Source organism: Strix aluco, chromosome 11 (genome assembly GCF_031877795.1).
Source record: "Strix aluco isolate bStrAlu1 chromosome 11, bStrAlu1.hap1, whole genome shotgun sequence".
NCBI classification, from domain to species: Eukaryota; Metazoa; Chordata; class Aves; order Strigiformes; family Strigidae; genus Strix; species Strix aluco.
Genome location: NC_133941.1, coordinates 13,419,700 through 13,439,648, shown reverse-complemented (window position 1 = coordinate 13,439,648; position 19,949 = coordinate 13,419,700). Strand labels below are relative to the sequence as shown.

At 48.9% G+C, this 19,949-nt stretch overlaps 1 protein-coding gene across 5 annotated transcripts in view; it reads left to right on the top strand.

Annotated features, from left to right (window-relative positions):
- The first annotated feature begins 275 nt into the window (after positions 1 to 275).
- Positions 276 to 19,949, top strand: part of SSUH2 (ssu-2 homolog) — a 35,192-nt gene continuing 15,518 nt past the window's right edge. Inside the window, exons 1-15 of one of the 5 annotated variants that reach the window (XR_012624709.1) lie at positions 276 to 446; positions 636 to 694; positions 2,061 to 2,159; positions 2,363 to 2,423; positions 2,934 to 3,063; positions 3,605 to 3,665; positions 4,155 to 4,279; positions 5,100 to 5,162; positions 7,201 to 7,295; positions 7,905 to 7,997; positions 8,808 to 8,913; positions 9,643 to 9,744; positions 10,187 to 10,360; positions 11,444 to 11,486; positions 19,373 to 19,448. Coding sequence is in view for 4 of the 5 variants with exons in the window: in XM_074836201.1 (XP_074692302.1) it covers positions 424 to 446; positions 636 to 694; positions 2,061 to 2,159; positions 2,363 to 2,423; positions 2,934 to 3,063; positions 3,605 to 3,665; positions 4,155 to 4,279; positions 5,100 to 5,162; positions 7,201 to 7,295; positions 7,905 to 7,997; positions 8,808 to 8,913; positions 9,643 to 9,744; positions 10,187 to 10,327 (1,158 nt within the window). In the remaining variant the exon portion in view is untranslated. Of the gene's footprint in view, positions 447 to 635; positions 695 to 2,060; positions 2,160 to 2,362; positions 2,424 to 2,933; positions 3,064 to 3,604; positions 3,666 to 4,154; positions 4,280 to 5,099; positions 5,163 to 7,200; positions 7,296 to 7,904; positions 7,998 to 8,807; positions 8,914 to 9,642; positions 9,745 to 10,186; positions 10,361 to 11,443; positions 12,432 to 14,418; positions 14,516 to 15,416; positions 15,487 to 19,372; positions 19,469 to 19,949 lie in introns of those variants that run through there. The other 4 variants (XM_074836201.1, XM_074836203.1, XM_074836204.1 and 1 more) reach the window with 4 other exon arrangements.

Sequence of the window (19,949 nt, the reverse complement as noted above, 5' to 3'; positions counted from 1 at the left end):
ATGTGTAGGTGTGCAAGCAGTAAAAGGGAAGCAAGCGATTCTCTGAACTGCAATAATTTCAGTCTTTAAACAATACCTTCTGCAGGTTTGTTTACATGCTGGCACAGTGGGCATGAGGGTGAGAGTCTGAGCTGCTCTGTTGGAGCCAAGGAGAGTTTACATCTGACTTTGAGGATGGTCCTTTCAGAGGCCCTAATATCCTGGAGATGTCCTGTTTGCAAACGTGCATTTTTGTTCCCTTGTCCTCCACAAGCTGGGTGTAAGTAACTGTGTTTTCTGGACCCAAAACCACAGCAGGGCCCCATGGGAGCCCGGAGGCCCCTGCTAACGCAACTTCCTCAGCTGGTGTGGTGTTTCCAGCCCCACGCACCAACCTGAGATGTTCATTTCTCAAGCAAAAGTTAGCTGTGTCCTTGGAGAGCGATGGAGAAAGACGAGTTGAACAGGTAAGATTCTAAGACGTAAGAATTTATCTTCTGAGAAAAGTGCGCAGCTGAAAATACCAGGGAGAGAACCCCTTGCTGGTGCTGCTGCCTGAAGGAGAGGACAGACTAATCTGTAGCTTCCCTGCCCAGCCTGCCTGCCTCCCAAAGGGATTTGGTTTGTGATGTGTATGTATGCTGTTTTCTGAGCAGGAACGAGGATCCGGTGAGCTGTGGGAGCCCGGACCCTTCTCCTCCACCCCACAAGCCAGGTATGGGCAGAACTGGCAGCAATCCAGAGGACTGGACTGCTGCTTAAGCTCTTCGGAGTGGCCGCCCCAGTCAGCCCTGCTGTGCCTGTCATCAGCTCGAGCTGTGGATGGGCTATAGGGTGCTCTGGTAAGGGCTATAGGTTGCCAGTTGGCTGCCGGTGCTGCTGCCTGCCACGGTGTACTGGAAGGTGATGTTGTGAAACTCTGATTTGGCAACAGGAGCGGATGTCAGAGTATCCTTTCTTCTGTGGTGGGGTTGCCCCAGTGCTGGGTATTGGGGCTTGCCAGGAAGGGGGGACCTGGCATGGGGCTGCAGTGGCTTGGCACGGCGCAGGGAGGCTGAGGGCTGGGCTGGTGTCCAGCCAGGGTGGGACAGAGGGTGCAACGCTGGGAACTGGTACAAGTCCAACAACGTGATCCACAGCAGAGTGAAACACCAAGAGTTTGCTGGGTGGGTGCTGCAGACATTGTGGAAATTAAATGTTCCTTCTAAAAGCAAGAGGTTTTGGAGCTGGTGTTTTCTGCCAGCACAGGGATGTGCTGGTGGCACTGGGCTCTGCCCCGTCACGCTGGAACAAAGGATGTTGTGTCACGGAGTGAGCTGGGAGGCAAAGCGGGACACAAGATATAACAGTGACTTTATTCCAGATGATTAGAAGGAGAGGGCTGATTCACAGCAGACTGTTTTCTGAGTGAGTTTGAAATCAGTGAGGAGATTGCTCACCACCAAAGTAACTTAGTTTGGCAACTGATTTTGATAAAAGAGCACTGAGCTGGACAAACCTGCCTGAATAAATTTCCCTGGAAGATCATTTTCAGAGCCATTTCTTTTTTCTCATCTATCCAATATTTCAAAGCAGTGGATGGGATGAAAAAGCTGAGAAGGCGAGCAGCCTGGGACTTGCCTTTATTCTCTGCTGTGGCTGTGTGCTGCTTTCCAGCTGCCCGCCTTCCCCTTCCTTTGATCCTGCCTGCCAGCCTGAAATGCTGCAGCCCCTCCATGGTCTCTGCTGTGGGTGGCCGTGCCCGCTGAGGCTGCTGCTGGACTAAGGATTTTGGGCAAATGGGTGGTTCCTGAGCCTCTGCACCCCGGTGTGGTGGGAAGCATGGGGTATCCCAGGCCATGTCTGATCAGCGCAGAGCATCCTGCTGGTGGCACATCCCCTTGGACGGGCTCCCTCATCACTGCAGAACCACTGGAAAAGAAAGATCTCATCACCTGAAACGTTAAATGTCATGCTGGACACCACACATGCTGCTCGTGGTGCTCCTGGGGGCCTCTTCCTTGCAAACCACTGGCAGTTCGTAATGGCGCTTTGGGGGTGTTTCTAGCTGTCACTGCTTCTGAACCCCCTCTTTCACACAGGCACCGTGGCGGATCCCAGTGTCCCCCACAGCGTGGAGCCCTTCACACTGTCCCAGGAGCTGGTGGACATAGGCTCTGGTGCAAACGGCAGTGGCACAGGTACCTGCCCTGGGTGCAGCATCGCACGGGGATCACAGAGGTTGTGGGGGCTGAGGGCCATGGGGAGTGAGAGCGAGGCGGGGGGGAAGGTGAGGTGGGAGTAAAGGAGCAAATCACCCTCTCTACAAGAGGGAACTTGGCTCATGACATTAAACAATAGTGTTGCAAGTCAGCAGCAATCTTGCCTTCCTGTTTCCTTCCAGGCAGTGAACGCTTTTCCACGCTGTCCCCTCCAAAAATTGTGTCGTTTCAAGCAGAAGAGAGGTAAACCACCTTTTTCATCTGTTGTTGAAACATGTTCAAAGATATGGCAGGTCATTTTCTGCCTCCAATGGAAAGGGAGATGTTGGCCATAGAGCCATGGCAGTCCCAGCGCCGGCACCGGGTGCTGTGGGAGGAGGTGAGCACCTTCCTCCGACATTGCCTACTGTCTCATTAAAACCGATCAGTGAGATTAGCCCTGCTCGTGCGAAGGGCTGTAAGGGGTGATGACAAGCAAACGCAGGCTCAGGCGCACTGAATGTTGGTTGCTTAGTGACAGACCTTTAAACCAGCTCTTTGCTGAGACTGGGGGCTCTGCTCTTAGGGAAAATCACAATGATTTAGCCTATAAAAGAAACCACCTCGATGTGCACAACTTTAAATGAAGCATGGAAATTGCTAATGAATCTTGACTGGTCTTTTAATATTTTTTTCCCTTGTAAATAAAAAACTTTCAGGAGATCACATCAACTATGCATTTTCAAACTACCTGATTTCATTTTTTTTCCCCAGCATCTTATATATATCTGAGGATGAAGCCAAAGATGCCTTCGTACAGTTTGCAACCAACAAATGCTGCTATAGGACTGCCCCAGCAAAACACATGGTGGTCCGGAGCCTGGCTGTGATGAACACATACCGAGTAAGGAGGTGATGTTGTATGCACAGCTGTGTGGTAGGTTTATACCTTGACCCACTGCACTAAGAAATTACTTCAGATATGTTTTTGAGGTGTGTGACATAAAATGAAAAATTCTTGAGCTTTCAGCTTGTGTTATGTTGCCACAGTTAAAAAAAATTAATAATTTCACCCTGCTTTCTTCAGTAAGCGTGAGGACTCCGCAGAGGACTGCAGGCTGTGGTTAACAGCACTGCACACCAGCATCTGTCCTGGGACTGAACACATGTGCCAGGAGCCAGCAGGGCTGGGGACATGGGATGCTCGTTGCCACTCCTCTGTGGGACAGGGACGGCCATGTGCCGGCCTGCGCCGAGGCAGCCTCTCGGCAAAGCAAGAGCCAGTTCTGATTTTTGTTCTTTCCCAGCTGCCAGAACATTGGTGGATGCAACACAGGAACTGGTTCCAGTCCTGCTGGTGTTGGTGGGGAGTGGGGCTCAGCCCACAGCTCTGTCCCCTTCCAGCAGGCTCCCTGTCACCCTTAATTCTCATTTGATTTTGCCAGTACTGGTTGCAAACGTTCACCGAGAGCAGGAGCACTCTTCCAGCCAGCGAGCCCTACAGGGGTAAGCCGATCGGTGTCCCTGGGCAGCTGACTGTCCTGGGGCCATGCAGGACAGGGAAAAACTGCTCTCTCTCCCAACTCTGGGTCACTCAGCAGGGCTTTCTCCAAAGAAAAAGTCAAAGATGTTGTGTGCAGGGATTGCAGGACCCAATGAGCTCTCCCATCCCTGCACCCAGCCTGGGCTGTGAGGGGTGATGGGTGCTTCCTCCTGCCAGCTCTGCTGGATTTGCTGATGTCCAGTCCCTGGCATGTGTCCAGTCTCTGCAACTGGTGGTGTTTGGGGGACAGGGCTCAGCTTCTTAGGAAAGAGCTACAACCAAAATAGAGGCGAGGGGGGCACTGGGGAGCTGGCATGGTTTGGGCTGTCCTTTTGTGGGTGGTGGAGGTGGCAGTGGCTGTCCCCATTGCCAGTAAGGCGGCTCTGGGTGCTGAGGGGCATCCAGGCAGGCTCCCCATGTCCCTACCATCTTGCCTTGTTCCCCCACCCCAGGTGGGTTTGTGGACTCTCCGGAGGTAGCGGTGCCCCCGGAGCTCTGGGATGTGGCCGTGGACCCCCCTCCTCTGTTTGCTGACTGCGAGATGCATCTGCCAGTGCCCCACACCTACAGGGTCCAGGTGAGCTGCCTGAGGCTGCTCTTCTGCAGCGTCTGGCATGGCACAGGGTACTTATTCATTTTAAATCCACTGGACTATTCTATTCAGTTCTGTATTTTTGGATAAGTATCTGCTACATGTACCTATTTTGACAGAGTTATTTTTACTCATTAGAACAACCATTTTTTTGGTGTACCGTTCTACTTATTTCTTCTTCCCTTCATGATTTAATGATAAGAAAAGATAACTCTGGTTCTGGCAGGAAGCATTGTTTTTCTGCTTGAACTAATGATAGTATTTTAATAGCTTCAGATAAAGGATTAGCACTTGATTTTGGCAAAGCCCTGCTTTTACTGCTTGAAATAGTCTGGAGTGTGCATTTTGAGTGGGCAAGTTGCCATGAAAAATTATTTGTACCCACCCAATAGAACAAAGCCCAACTACTTTTACTCCTGGGATAAAACAAACAAAATCGGGCAGAAAAACCTATCCTAACTGGGGTTTGGCTGAGTGCAGCTAGTCTGGAGAGACCACCTGGCCAGCTCCTGTTCCCATTCAGTGCTGGGGCCAGAGCATCCTCTGGCAGGTGGTCCAGACTGTAGGGAAGAGAGACTCCCAGCCAGGCCCAATCCTGCTCCCTCCAGTACCTGTGCCGGGTCTGAGTGGGCATGGGGGCTACGCCACAGCCCTTAGCCCTCTCTATCTCCGGCTCTTCTAGACCCAAGATGATCTGCAGAGCGAGGTTATAGCGAGACAGGTTTAATAAAGGCATTTGGCAGTGAGCAGTGGCCAGGCCCCGCGCCCAGCGGTGACAGCCCTGCTCCCTCTCCTTGGCTTCCAGGGCTGTCCCAGCTGCTCCGGAGCCGGTTGGGCCCCATGCGGCACGTGTGGAGGACGTGGCACGGTACGCTGGCCTGGGATCCTCGCGGGGTTGCTCTGGATATTGTCTCCACTGTGAGAGAGAACAAAACGTGTATTTTAAAAATACTGTCAAAAAGTGCGTGTTGCCAGCTAACCTCCTTTGTCATCCCCTTTCTTTTCCTGAGCTGCGGGATGAGCACAGAACTTTGTTGTGTGAAGACAAGGCAGGATCTCTCTTCCAGGTCTCTTGGATGCTGCCTTTGCAATCATTCTCCCAAGTGGAGGGGATATACAACATCAGGAGTTTTTTATGGGATGATGAAACAAGTTTCCTCTGCTTTCCAAGAGGAGAAAGCTACCGTACATCTCTGACGGGTTTTGCAGAACAAAGAGGAAAGTGTGAGGGAAGAGGCATAAATCACCGTACAGCAGTTTAAGAACTGAAGATTATGGGGCTGATTCAAAACCTATAAATCTCTGGAAAATTTTATCAGCTGGAGTTAAATCTGACCCCATTTTCTTTGAGAAAAACAAGACCTAATTTATACTGAATTGGGTCAAAACTACTAACACCCTAAACTGAAAACCTGGTCATGTATTAAAACCATTCCACAGGGAATTCCAGGGAAACACAGAGCATCTGGAAAAATGAAACAAAGGCACCTCAGTAAAGTTAGAAACGCAGTTAGGTTTTCCCTAATGAGGGAACTAGGGGGTTTTGGACAGAGCCTGGTTGCCATGCCAGTGTTCCTTCATATGGGTTGCACCGAGATGGAAAGATAAAGCAACAATGTCAATAGTGAGGTTTTAGTGCTGATGGCTGGAGTAGAGAGTGTCAGGACGTGCCTGAAGGTCCATCATGTGAGAGTGGTGCTGAGGTGTTGATAAGGACTAATACGAAACAGTTTCCCACTGAAAGTGCTTTTCTTATATCGGTAAATATTATTTTAGTTAACTGCCCATCTGTAGTCAGCTCAGTTTTTAGTTTTTTAGTGTAAATATGCATCCAAGGTTATTTTAGTGCTGGGTTTGGATGAGAAGCTGTTTTTTTGGCTGTTTGGAGGAGTAGGTGTGTGTGCAAGCGAGGAGGGGATGTCTGGCAAAAGGAATGACTTGTCCCTGGGGCAAGTGGGCCAGGGATATAGGTGGTCACAGCATCTCATCCTGGCAGGGTGCAGGGTTCTGCCAGGCCTCTTCTTGGGAGAGCTGCCTGTATAATCAATCCATGGGGTCAGAAACGCTGAAATGCTCGTTGGGCTAGCTGCTTTTAAACAAAGTGTGCCCGAAGAGGTGGTGGGATGCGATGGGTGATTGGTCACCCTTGTGACAGGACGGGCTTGGTCTTGTTCCTCCAGGAGGGCTGCCCAAGCTTGCCCAAATACAGCCTCTGGGCAGCATGGGCAGGTGAGATCTCATTCTCTGGGTCAAATTATAATGAGGAATTGCCCTTGCTGGTGCTGAGGGATAGCAGGATGCTTGGTGCCAGGATCCCTGCAGAGCACTCTCGCCCCCCATTGCAATCCCTGCCTGACCCCAGCATCTAAGAGCAGAACAGGCAGCCGGGCAGGCAGAGACCGGCCGAGCTGTGCCAGTGGCCATGGCACGGGCAAATGGGGATGGCAGGGAGCCCCCAGCACGGGGGAGCTGGGTACCAGGTCATAAACGGCCTCTTTCCTCTAATGGAGTTACGAATGCCCTGCAGAGCAGTGTCAGTGGCACAGGGAGCTGTGCTGCCAAGGGCAAGCTGCACGCTGCTCCCTGCTCTCAGCAATTAAGTGCTTGGCTGGATATAGGAGACTTATTGTGAAGGCAAAATTGAGGCATGAAATTGCTGCAGGGGCAGAGGGCTGGCAGGGGAAGCTCCTGAACCGTGGAATGTAAGTCCTGAAACAGATACATGTATGTATGCTCCCTGCACGGGGATGAGTAACAGCCCCTGCTCAGTTCTGCTTATCCGCGTGGGACTGCTCTCTGGGTCTCACTGAACTGGTGGTATTCAGAAAATTGACCTCAGCGATTATAAATGAGAGAATTATTCTTTTATTAATATTTTTTATTATTTGTTTTCTTTCTGCATGTAGCGTACCTGTATTTTCTGTGGAGGAAGTGGTAGATGCACTAATGGTGATGACATTTCTAGTCATTGCCTACATTGTAACGGTTCAGGACGGATAAGGTAGGAAAAACTCAAATACCATCCAAGTGGCAGCTTGGTTACTAGGAGCTTGTTTTCTCTCTGACAGTGGAGGTGAACAAATAGATGCTATCTGCAAACCCAGCTAAATGAAGAAGACACATCAGTGTATGCGGGGGGGGGGGGGGGGGGGGGGGGCACAAAAAACCTGTTTCTAACAGAAAATTAGAGCATGTGTGCCGAGCTTGCAATGTGCTTTACAAACACAGACAAAGCCCCAGGACGTGGTGGCTTGGTAACACACAGGATCCGTCATGAGAGCTGGCTTTATACCCACCCTGTGCAGATTTTATTAACGAATTACGCCATTTTAATGCCTGATTTCCCCAGTCAAAAGAAATCTGTAAATCTGTTCTTTCCTCTGCAGAGACATTCACTAGGCAAGATGTAGGGATTTTTTTTCCCCTTTAGAGTTAATACACGAGTGCACAGCTGCCAACACTCGGTTTGCTCAGCTCCTCTCTCCCCGCTGTCGCCCCGTGGCACTGGCGAGGTGCAGCACAGAGGGACGCAGAGCTGCGGGCTGGGCACGCTTCCTCTCTGCTGGTGCTCACACCAACCACCCAAATTCATGTGGTTTTCCTTGTGCAGGTGCTTCTCCTGCCATGGGGAGGGCCGTGTGCCTTGTGCCCGGTGCGACACAAAGGGCCTCTTGCTCTTCCACTCCGAGCTGTCCATAACCTGGTGAGTGGGAGCCCAGCAAAGCCGAGCTGGGTGGGTGTCATGCTGTCATACTGGGACTGGAGCCCCTCGGCGTGGTGTCACACCTTCAGCCAGAGCAGCCTGCTCCGGGGACCAGACAGGCTACTCATGCTGCTGCTGGTAGTGCTGGTGTTCAAGGAAAAGGTGAAGATTTTGTAATTTAGAGGAAAAACAAAGTGCATTGTAAGCCAGGCTGCTCTGCTAGGCTTAGCTATGCAATGTGAAATGACAGTGTTTACTGTACCTGCCTTCAAAACATTCAGAGACAGGGAAGGTGCAAAGCTGGTAGAATTAGACAGAAAAAAAAATTAATACTCAGGCCCTGAGTGGTTGTGTTTAGTAAAAATAACCCAGCATGCTAAACGAGGTGACTTCAGTACTGTTCTCAGAAGGCATGTCCGCATGTGCTGGTGGGTGTTGGGGTACTGCTTGGTCATTCTCCACCGCTTGAGTCTTGCAACTGCTTTTCCTTCCTGGGTGCAGGCTGTGTGGGTTCCCGCACAGGCCATGAGCGAGGGGAGGGGGGGCTGCCCTGTCCCTGTGGGAGCTGGGGGTACCTGGCTGGGCAGCGGCCGGCGGTTCCCACCTCCCCTCTGCCTGGGGAGATGTGCCTTGTGCCTGGCACCAGGTTTCACAGAGGGGGAGAGCTTAAACACCAAAGAGCAATTTCCATGTGCAGCCGAATTCTGGCTAAAGGGGTGGAGGGAGCCTGAGACATCTGTCCTGGGCGTGCCCCGCTGCAGCCCCCGAGCGGGGAGGGCGGCTCAGAACTCACCCTGCTCTTTCCCCCAGGAAGAACAGTGTTGCAGAATACGTTGTCGACAAGAACCAGGGGTTTCCTCTGTCCCGCTTCCAGGAGGTGACAGGGAAGGAGCTCTTCAGTGAGGAACACGACTTGGTAATCTGCCCATTAACTCAGCAGCTCCGTTAATTGTCTGGAAGCTACAGAACACACTGATGTAGTTGTGAACTTTCTTCTAACCGTAAAGTAATTTTCAGATGCAGAAATTGAGTAGGTATAAATGGCATAATTTATATAGGAGAGTTTCACTATTTGTTAGTAGGAAAACATGACAGCAGTTTTCCAGTGGCTGTATAACATGGAGTCTTTCATAAATCTCACTGGATCCTCGTGGGTGCTTAGAGCCTGCCTAGATGTTAGAAATACCTACACAGGTTGGTCATTAAGAGGGACAAACCTGAGCTGCAAACCAGAATTATGGATCTCCACATGTAGAGATTCAGAAAGACATGGCTCTGCAGGTTGGACCTGAGGAGATGGTGTTGACGAGCCATCGGTGATGGTGGGAGCAGGGGAGGGTTGGGACCCTCCTTGGGTGCAGCTTTCTGACTTTGCCCCCTGGGGCCGAGGGATGCTAGTGCTCCAAGATGCTGCTTGCACAGTCCTGCAGGTGAGCTGCTGCAATTCAAATGAGTGAAATGATTGTCTCTGGGGAAAGGCTTGTACATAAAGTATATGCCAAGGAGCACATAGATGGTCAATATTTGTCTTTCATGATAAACAGAAGTTAAGGCATGCGTGTTGCATCTCTGTGAGGATTTCACCTTAATTTGTTTGGAAAGCGTCTCTTGGGTGCTGAAGTGCATCCTCTGTCTCACCTGGCAGGTGACTCCTCTGAGCTTCCCCCAGCCCATCGCACGGGGCGCCGAGTCCTGCATTGCCCTGCATCAAATGCAGGTGTCAGAAGAGACACGGATACTGAGACAGGTAAGGACGCATCTGGGGACTGAGCCTCCTGTGGAGGGACTGCAAGGGGATCAAATACCAGGTGGGGGCCTCTTCTCCCCAAATCTGTGTGTAAAACAGACGTGTCCAACCATCACACAACACAGCAGGGGAGCATTGGTCATGGGTCAGTATCCTCTAATCCATAAGGACTTTGCTTTGGGGTTAAAACCCTCCCAGCTCAAGATGTGAGCCTGCACCAAAACCTCTGGCCTTCGAAAATCAGCTGACGTTTGGTTTTGCTCACCCTGTTGCAGGTGCTCTTCTCATCCTTCCCCAACCCCTGGGAGATCATCCCAATCCATCCAGTACCACCATTAAATAAAATAGACCTCAAAATGCATCTCATACACCAATGTCCCTTGGATTACAATCAGAGGTAGTTAAAAAAATACTTTTTTTTTTTTTTTTTTCCTTCTTGCAGAAACATGGTATTGAGCTAATTCCCCTCACTAAGATTGAATATGAATGGAAAGGGAAGGCATATTCCTACTATGTCTTCGGTAATGAAAAGCAAGTCTATGCAGAGGATTACCCGGGAAAATGTTGTTGTGCCATCATGTGAGGGTGGTCTGGTCCTGCCGAGAGCCAAAGCCAGGTAAATCTTTCTGCTGAATGATGAACACCCAGAGCAGGGAGGGAAGGAAGGGCTGGAGGAAGGGAACTTGAGTCACGTCTGAAGAGCAATTTCAAACTACAAGATGAGAGCAGGAGTCAGATTTTTCATTCTAAATCTTATTTTTTTCCATTAAAAAGCACCTAGATTTAAAACAGAACGGGGAATGCTTTATGAAGGGATAAAACTCTTTAGAAAATGCAGTGTTTGCCTTGAGCTTGAGCAAAATTGGGAGGGGGTGTGACTATGAGCAAGTTTTTGGTTGGAAAAATTTGCTTCTGGAGAAACTTAAACTGATTTTTTTATCTTAGTTATTTAATAGAAGTGAAGGAATTACAGGAAACTAATTTCTGTGCAGACCTTCAACTTTATTGTTGAGCAGTGTAGCAGATCAATAATTATTCATTCCCTTTAGATTAACCAGATATTCTTTTCCCAATTTTCTTGTAGCACATACAGTAACTGTCACCTACCAGTACAGCATAAAGGCTCTGTTTTTATCAGTGCAACAGTAAATTGTGGAGTATTTCTTTAGGTCTTTCTTCTCTACTTGTGTTAATTCTGTGGAGAAGGAAGCAATGGCTTAGTGAAAAGCTGCTTGGAGTTGACACTAGAGGATGGATAAAAGTGTAAAACCTTCTATTTCTCCCTTACGGTTTTGCATTGAAATATCCTATTTAGTTCACTAAGTATTTCTGAAAATCCCATGAGAGGGGCATATGCTGAACTGATGGGACTGTTGGATTCATCCTATATTTTTGTGGGATATGAGGAAGCAGATGATTGTGCCCTATAATTTCCAAGCGCATTCACTTGCAGATGTTTACGGGGACCTGCCAGCTTCATCTTGTGAGAAACCACCCCAAAAGCAAGTGGGGGATGAAGCAGGGTTGGGGGAGCTGGACATCCTGAGGACAGCACAAGAAGATGTGCATCTTGCACAACAAGAGCAGGGTCTTCATCCCTTTGGGGCTGATGCAGTAAAATGCCCAAATCTGCTCCTGCTTTGAGATGAAAAAGAAGGATTTCTGAAACTATAGTGTTGTGTGTTTTTTCTCTTTGTAGGACCTGGGTGCAAACTGCCAGACAGACCTACTGCTGTTGCCAGGTGCTGAAACTGCTTGAGAAGACCCTCTCTGGGCTTCCCTTGGGGCTGAATGCACCTTCCTACCCACCCATGAGCTTTTTGTTGGTCTTTCTGCTTAAAATAGGCTTAATTCAGTTTGTGGCTCAGGAAGCATCAGTTCTGCTGCTGTCCTCTGAGACACAAACCCAAGCCATGCTGCAGTGTTGAGGGGTGATGGGTGGCCATAGTCCACCCAGCCCAGCCCTGGGCTGCTCAGGTCAAAGGCAGCCCTTTTGGAAACTGAATAAACAGGATTTCTGGCACGCGGGGGCTGAGGAGGCTCTGTATGCTTGTCCCCACTGAGGGTCTGTACGTTTGGTCTCCCAAGCACAGAACAGCAGCGCTCACAGCTCCGCATCCCCCTTCTCAAGTGGAGAAGATATTGCCAGCATCCCTGGCCCAGCTCTGGTGCCATCCCTTTTCTTCCCATGTCGCTCACGCTTTCCATTAGGCAAAAGCACAACTCCACTCTTTTTTCAGGGAAGGTTTGAGATTTCGTTAGTAGTTAGGGGTAGATTTCTGAAAGACCACGCAGGATGCTATTTCTGCTGCTGAATTTTCTTGATCAAAGTCCTGCGTGCTGGCAGCAGTGCTAACACATGTGTCTGTTGGTTTGCTCGTAGCCTTAGTCCAGAGCTGCCGCTTGCTTCCTAGGCCACTGACTCTCTCCAAGCTTTAACAACTCATCTAAAATTTACTGTGACCTTCTGTAAGCGATGCTTGCCTACTTTTCAGAAATGGCACTGGCACATACCCTCTGCTCTGATCCTCGGTTGTGAGTGCTGGGCAAGATGACAGCTTGCTCATAGATAACTACAGCCATGTCACATTTCTAATTACATATTATAATCCCCACATCCCCTTGTTTAATGCTGTTAAGCATAACCCATTATCCTATTCCACAGAATCAAGATTTTCCTTTGCTCTGGTTTGTGGGTTGTTTTTTTTTTTTTTTGTAGCTTGGTTTTTTTCCAGTGAAAAGGGACAATTCCGTAACAATGTTATCATGATCCAACAGGCCCTTTGGTACAGCTTTGTTTTCCTTTGTATCATGCTATTCACATACATTTAAGGGTGTGAACACTCCTAAACAGTTATGGTTTTGAGCTCTTTTAAAAACTACACAGAATAATTCTACTGTTGACAGATTTCAGAGTCTCTGAGACAATAATCAAAAATAGAAGAGTGCTTCCCAAAAGTGTCTCTCCAACAAAGCATGAACGCCAGCAATAAGCACCTAGCACAGGCCTAAATAATGCTTTATAGCTAGACAGTCAGCGTGGAATTGTAAAGATGCTTGTCAAATGTCCTGGTGTTTGACAACATCAGCTTGGCATCACATATGGCTGTAGCTGTCAGGCAGACTATGCAATGGTGTACGCTGGGGCTGTGTGGCTGTAAGTTCATGCTGGGATGTCAAGCTCTCGGCAGACAGTGGAGCTCAGTGGTGCTGGATGGCTCAGGGAAGATGACAGCAATGTCTGTACCAGAGAAGCTCTGCACGCTGCCTTGCTAAAGGGAATTAATTTTCCTTTCTGTTCCGGTGTTCATCTTGTGCCCCCTGTGAGAGCTGTGCGGAGAAGTTCTGCTGGGGGACAATGGGGTGGGTGCTGACCTGGGGAACTGGCACACTGGCATCCTGACTCACCTACCCGCAGCCCTCTTAAGCTGAGTGATAAATTTCTGTTCTCTGGCATCATTTGCACTGCTGAACATAACTGTGTCGGAGGCTGTCCTTGCATAAACTGTCTGAACATAATTAAAACCAGCTTGCATTTGTGGTGTTGACAGTCCTAGCTACATTAATTATATCTCCAAACGAAGCTGCCAGTCTCCTCTGTCCAAATTTGCAGCATGCCACTGTGAATAGAAAAGCAAATCTCACCTGCCTGTCATTACAAAAGGCTTCAACACTCAGGGCTTGAGGTTCATGTCACAGCCCAGCTGCCCTTCGGAAGACTGCAGTGGTTAGCTCCCCTGGTAGCCCTGGTGCTGTGGAGGAGGAGGATTTGTGCGGCTCTCCAGATCTACTCTGGAGGGCAGGTCTTCCCTGCCTGCCCCTTATCACTTTTCTTTGTATTTTTAAGAAACTGGCTCCAGCTCTGGGCTGCAGCAGCACCCTGCTAACGTGATTAACGCTGCCTGCCATACCGCACAGACACGGTGACAAAGAGCAGAGCCCCTCTGGACACATGTGGCTAATGGGCTTTATTAACATGAAATCCAATTAGGCAGTTACTGAGACAGGTTTGGACTTGGATGGGAAAAGGATAATCTGGCGTTAATAACCACAGTCAGGCCCTGCCCCTTCTGCTGCCCCTGCCAGCTCAGGGGCTGTCAGGGCTGGAGCTGGCACACTGTAAGACTTTGCTGATGGCCTCTGTGGGCTCCCCTGGCAAGCTCTGAAGCCCCAGTAGATACAAGAAGGCTCAAACCTTGCAAGTAGCATGGTGTAGTTGGAGCCCTGAATGTATTTAGGATGCTTAAGCTATTGATTTAAGCTTTAAAGAAAATTAAAAAAAGAAATGTTATTATCAATAGTTGCACAATTTAACTTGAAAGGACCCAAAGGGATGACAGCTCCTCCAGCTGCTGCTGTGATGGATCAACAGCTGCATCTACATTTGGAGCTAAATACTGGACTAAAAGGACACCCCTCTCCAGCTGACAGGACCCCAGTGTGCCGCTACCAGCACAGTCACTCCCCTGCAGCATTAACTGAGTTATTCACGCAACAATCTGGGTGGACAAATCACTGCAGAGAAGCAAACCCTTCTCCCGCTGTTAGAGCCCATGCACGGAAATACCTCAGAGTGAAAGCTCAGGCTTTTGCAGACCATGATGTTGGGTCAGAAGTTGGTCCTTTTGACAAAAAATGCAGCAAACTCTGAGGAAATCACCTACGTTCTCACAGATACTTGCGTGGCAGCCCAGTGTATTGGTGTGCAAACCTTCTCTTCTGATTATTCAAGTGGATAGCAGCCTTTCAACTACAAGAATGACTATGAGAGGTAAGGTCTGTTGAGTAGGGACATCTCTTAAAACCAGGCTCTTTTCATAATTTATGATCGTTAACTAACTGGCCAAAGCCTCTTGTTAGCTGGTTTCGGAGGCCATAGTCACCGGCTTATAAGCTTAACAGCATCATGCTGCTCCCTCCCTATTCTCAAGGGCTGATGATAGGCTTGGGGAGAGCAAGTGGAGAAAACACAGCCATGAGATACCCGAGAGGAAGGTAGGAAAGCTGAGGATAACTCAGTGACTGTGCAGTCATTAGCTCATTGCATAGCTATCGTGTTCCATGGGGACTCGACTTCGGTAACGTACAGGGCTTGCACACAGTTTGGCAAGAAAAAGGCACTGAATGAAGCACTGGTGATGTCTTCTCTAGCATCTACACCGAAGTTAGCAGGTATTTAATAATTATACTAGATTCTAGAAAAAAGCTAACACCAAAAACTTGGAAGACATGGAATATTCCTGTGATGCCCCAGAGGCACCTGCCTGCATGCAGGCACCCAGGCAGCTCCCTCTCTGCAGAGGGAAGGGTGCCTCGAGCTGAGCCCCTGGTGAATACATCTTGTGCCTCATACAACTGGGTTTCAACCGTACCATGAAGGGGTCTGAAAGATCTTCTAGTCTCTTTATGCCTCTCTGGCTGTAATTTGGTCCCATGTGCAGTCTCTGTGATTTCTGAACATCTTCCTCTCCCGTGGGGCTTCCCTTTGGGAAGCCAGCATCGTGTGCATGGGCTGTGTGGCACTTTCCTTCCTGGCAAACTTCTGCTTTGTCCAGCTTTGACATCAATTCATTAATTCCCAACATCTGCATTGTTTGGCAGAGGGGAGTGGCTCGTGGGGGCTGGGTTTCATTGCTGTGAGCACAGAATTTGCAGAAAACAATGTATTCTAGAGGAGATTGCTGGGACAGGATCATCTCTGCTCCAAGCCTTTGAAAATGGAACAAGAAATGAAAGTAGACAGTAAGTAAAACTGAAAAAAATACATTGCATGCCATGTTGACAGGTTTCTCTACTATTTTTATGCAGTTGTACTTCTTGATTTAGATAATCATAAACTGTTTTTGCAAGTAATATGTCAAAAATAACTGTGTCCAGAACTGAACTCTTCCACCAAACATGTGCACTTGTCCAGTCGGTGTTTTGGAAGGAGAGGAAAGGGTCGGCACATTGGCTGTGCCATGTCTGTGACCTAAAGGAGTTGTTACACCTTTAGGCATAATGCAACGCCCACTGATTCCCGTGGGACAGGGACTTAATCCTTAGAGGTATGAATTTAGCCTCTGAATCTCTGCTTCTGGGACACTTCCTACCTTTGTCTTTAAGGTGGGATTCTTGGAATACACTATAAACTGCCTGACATGGGTTAGAGATTAAACTGGGGTTTGTTATCTTTTAACAAAATGCTACTTAATCAAAATATCTGTCATGATGGAGCTTTGATCTTATGCCCTTGACTATATCTTTTTCATTAGATGTTAATATGATGCCTGAAGAAACTCTAATTATGTAGCCCCCAGTGAAATATTGCTGTCACTGATGTTACTGAAAAGTAATTGAGTTCTGAGGTTCTTTAATTTATGGTTGAGAAAAGCTTTGATTAGCTTAGGAAGAAATAATGATGTTACAGGAAGTTTCTGTTTAATCAGATGGGAAAAAAAAAGAAGTTTATGGTGCTGGAGGTGCTGCGTGGAGGGCTGACACCCAGCCTGACCAGCCTGAGTGTGAAGCAGTCAGGGAAGTGACTGATGGGGACAAGAACTGCAGGTTAACTGCCAGAGCTTGCCAGAGATTGAGACTCAACCAAACTTTTGGCTATGGGTTCCAATCCTAAATGCAGTGCAAATGGGGGTCTTCCTGATGACATCCATGGGCTCGTGCTCAGGTGCTGCTTCCCAGCTGCAGTATTTGCTGTCCCCAACGGCTGCCTGGAGGGGTGTGCGGGGAAAGCAGCGATTGGCCTTGGTTTACACCTGCCCAGGACTTGTCCTTCTCTGAAGAGGGATTTCCCCAAATGATAAAATACAGTTACTGCTCTGGCAGGAGGAACCCCACCCCGGTTCCCTTACAGAGGTGCATTCATGCCAATATCCCCTCCTTTGGCTGCCCTCTGTCATGAGCCACATGCTGAGCCTTGACGTCGCAAGTGAGTGCTTAGCGGACAGCACCCTTGGGTGAGACACAAGGGCTCTTCCAGTTGAGATGTAGGGTCTGAGTGCATACGACTGTCATGTCTGACTGTTCATAAAAGCCTGACTTTAGACACCTGAGGAACATAATTGTTAAGTGCAGATGTACCCTGTGGATCTTGGGCACCTCAGGAGAGCGAACAGAGGTTTCCACCCAAGTAGGTCTTTACTTGGCTTGTGGCCTCTCACCCTCATTGTGGTTGATCTCTCAGAGCAGCAGGGAGAGGTGACAATGTCCTGGGGTCATTAGAGGACAGGGAGTCCTTCTGTGGAAGATACTTGAAGCCGTTGGTGTCCTTGTGCAGGAAGGGCAGGACACGGCAGTGCACAGAATTGCCCAGAAAGGTTTGGCCATATTTTAACAACCATCCAGCATGGCCCTATTTGCTTACAGAAAGGCCAAACCTCTGATAACCTGATTTTCAGCCAAAGGTGGAATCACGTTTCGATGCCAGTTGGAGCCACGCAGGTGGTGTGCTCGGTGCCCAGGACCTTGCAGCACACTGGGCTTTGGGGGATGCGGTGATGTGGATTGCACACAGGTCTGACAAACGGAGCTTCGAGCCCAAGGCTGAAGCTCGCTTCTCTGCCTCGGAGTTTTGCTGGCTATTTTGGTGTGTCTAGAGCTGGATTCCGATGATACAGAACAAAACCTGAAATATGGGATGAGTAACAGCCTAAGCTCTGAATTTCCTGGCTTTGTCAAAGTCTATCTCAGACTTATTGTTGTTTTAAAATGGGCCTATGTGTTCATGTTTATAGACTATTGTGATTTCCAACAACATCACCGTAGCAACAACTGTGCAGTTGATTTATTTACTCCCAATTCACGATATTTTTAACCTGGTCATTTAAACCATTTCCACTGGACTGGAATTTGGTACTTATACTCTTATCTCCATCTTTTGTTTTAAATGGGTTTTTGTTTAACATTTACACATTAAGAATAGGCAGTTAGGTTCTCTCGGTAACGTGTACAGAAATCCATTATATTTTGGAATGAAAATCAAGGATTTCTTGTGGTATAATAGTTAACATGAGGAGTTTGTGCTCCTGGAATATTTCTCTGGAGCACACTAAGGGAAGGCACTCGTCCTCCCTCTGCCCTTCTTCCCCGATGCGTGCCGAGCACAGCACTCGCCTGGGGCTGCACAGGCCTTGGTGAACTGCGGACAGGGAGCCCTTGTTGAAGGTGTGCAAAATCCTTGCAGTCCTTAACAGTTTGTAAATGCTGCATTTTCTGAATGAGGAAATTCACAACATTTTCAGTCATAGGTGTGTGTCCTTTTCCTTATGAGTACACAACTGCAGACAGACATATCAAACCCACCAAACAGCAGTGCCACACCAACACAGAGGGAAGGAAAGGCACCTCTCGGGTGCGGTTTCCTACCCTGGGACATGGAAGAGGGAGCTGGAGCTTTATCATGACTGAAGCCCCAGTAGACTCACATGGTCTGCCAACTAATTGGCCAGTGAATCCAAAATTGTTTGAGATACTTTACCCACCACTTGAGGAAGATGTTTCTGTTTGGTCTAGACATGACCGAGATAATCACATTGAAGGCGTCTTACTGATTTATTTTTCACAAGGAAGTTCTCCGTAGCACTAACCATTACTTGGAAACCTGTGCTCCTTCAGCTCAAGGGCAGCCTTGTCTTCTCCTGCACGAGGGATGTGACATTTCAAACGGAGCGTGTAGTTTCTTATTTTCATAGGAAGAAATAACAGAGAGTTTAATTTAGCTTCCTGGAAGAAAGGAGCATGCTCTCAGAAGAAAAGGCTAGTAAATCAAGTTGATGGATGACCACCCTCAGCTTCCCTCTGTGCCGGTCAGACTGTGTGTTGTTGCCAAGCTGGCATTTCCTGGCTCCTCCGCACGCTCTTTTCTTGCACAGACTGAATTTTCGGAATCAGTTGTTGCGATATGAAAGGTCACTGGATAAAAGGCTTAATAAAAAGCATTGTTTCTGTGTTAGGCACCGGGAGGACCAGTTGCTACTAGTGGTTATTTTTAGAGTGGTGCCTAAGGAAAAAACCAGCCAATGTCCCACAAGGTGAATTAAAATAAATCTGAAACTTTTAGAAAAAGGCAGTTGCCTAAAGAGCAGAGTCATTGCTGGTCAAACTGAGGACTGACGTTTCAAAGGCAGTGAGAGGTGCTGACCTTCACATCTTTGTTCGTGTCCCATCAGAGATGTAAATGTGTGTGCAGTTGTGAGCTCTTCAGACAAGGTTTCTGGGTCTTTGGAAAGCCCCTGGGGCCTTTCTCCTGTCTGTGTGCTTTACCCAGCCTGGCCTGGGTGTCCGTTCTGGCCAGCAGCCACGCTCCCCGGGGCTCCTGGCCAAGGGGTGCTGATGCCACAGGGTGATGGGCCAGTTTCCCCACTAGCTGGGCTCCTGACCTCCAGGGTTTGTAATGCCCAGGTCCCCACTCTCCCGGGCCACGGAGGGAGCTGAGTATCTGCAAGGCTTTGTCATCTACACAGGGTGTCAGTGTTGTTCCACCTCAGCACGGGAATGAGCTCGGGAAAGCAAGACAGTGGGAAAGGACAGCAAATACTTGGACAGTGTGTTGGCCTGTGACATCTGTTTGGTCTCTACATGCACTGTCCGACCTTGAGGCTTCCTCACTCACTGACATGTCCATGCACTATAGGTGACCTGGACCTGGACCCGAATCTGGGACATCCCCTGATGCCTTCTGCTCCCCTGGGACGGCTGGATGACTACAAGTGGATCATCCAGGGCAGAGGTATGTGCATGGCACCGACCTCTTGTTTTTCGGACAGTTTGCTCTCCTGTAACTTTAATCTTCTGGCCGTAAGGAAACAACAGCAGCTGCCAAGGTGGACAGTCCCGTGAGCCTTGTATGCTATGGCTACTGCAATGGGCATGTGCCTGGCCAGCTTGCAGGCTGCTTTTTACCTCCTGAGCTGCTGCTCCTGGCCTGCTCCTCTTGCAGACAGATATGTTTTGGAAAGCAATTGGCTTTGACATCTGGCTGTGCTTCTCTCTACTTAGAAAGTCATCAAGACCTCTGCTGAGTGGGGAGTTGGGACCACAGCCCTGCCCTGAGCATAGCAGTGGGGTCAGCCCTGGGGGCACAGGCATGGGCACAGCTGCCCAACTCACCTGGGAGCCCTCCCAGTGCTTTGCTGGAATGCCACTGGGATGAGCTGGACTGGCAGCAACTTCTCTTTGGGGTGTGTGAGGTGTTTGGTGTGAAGCAAACT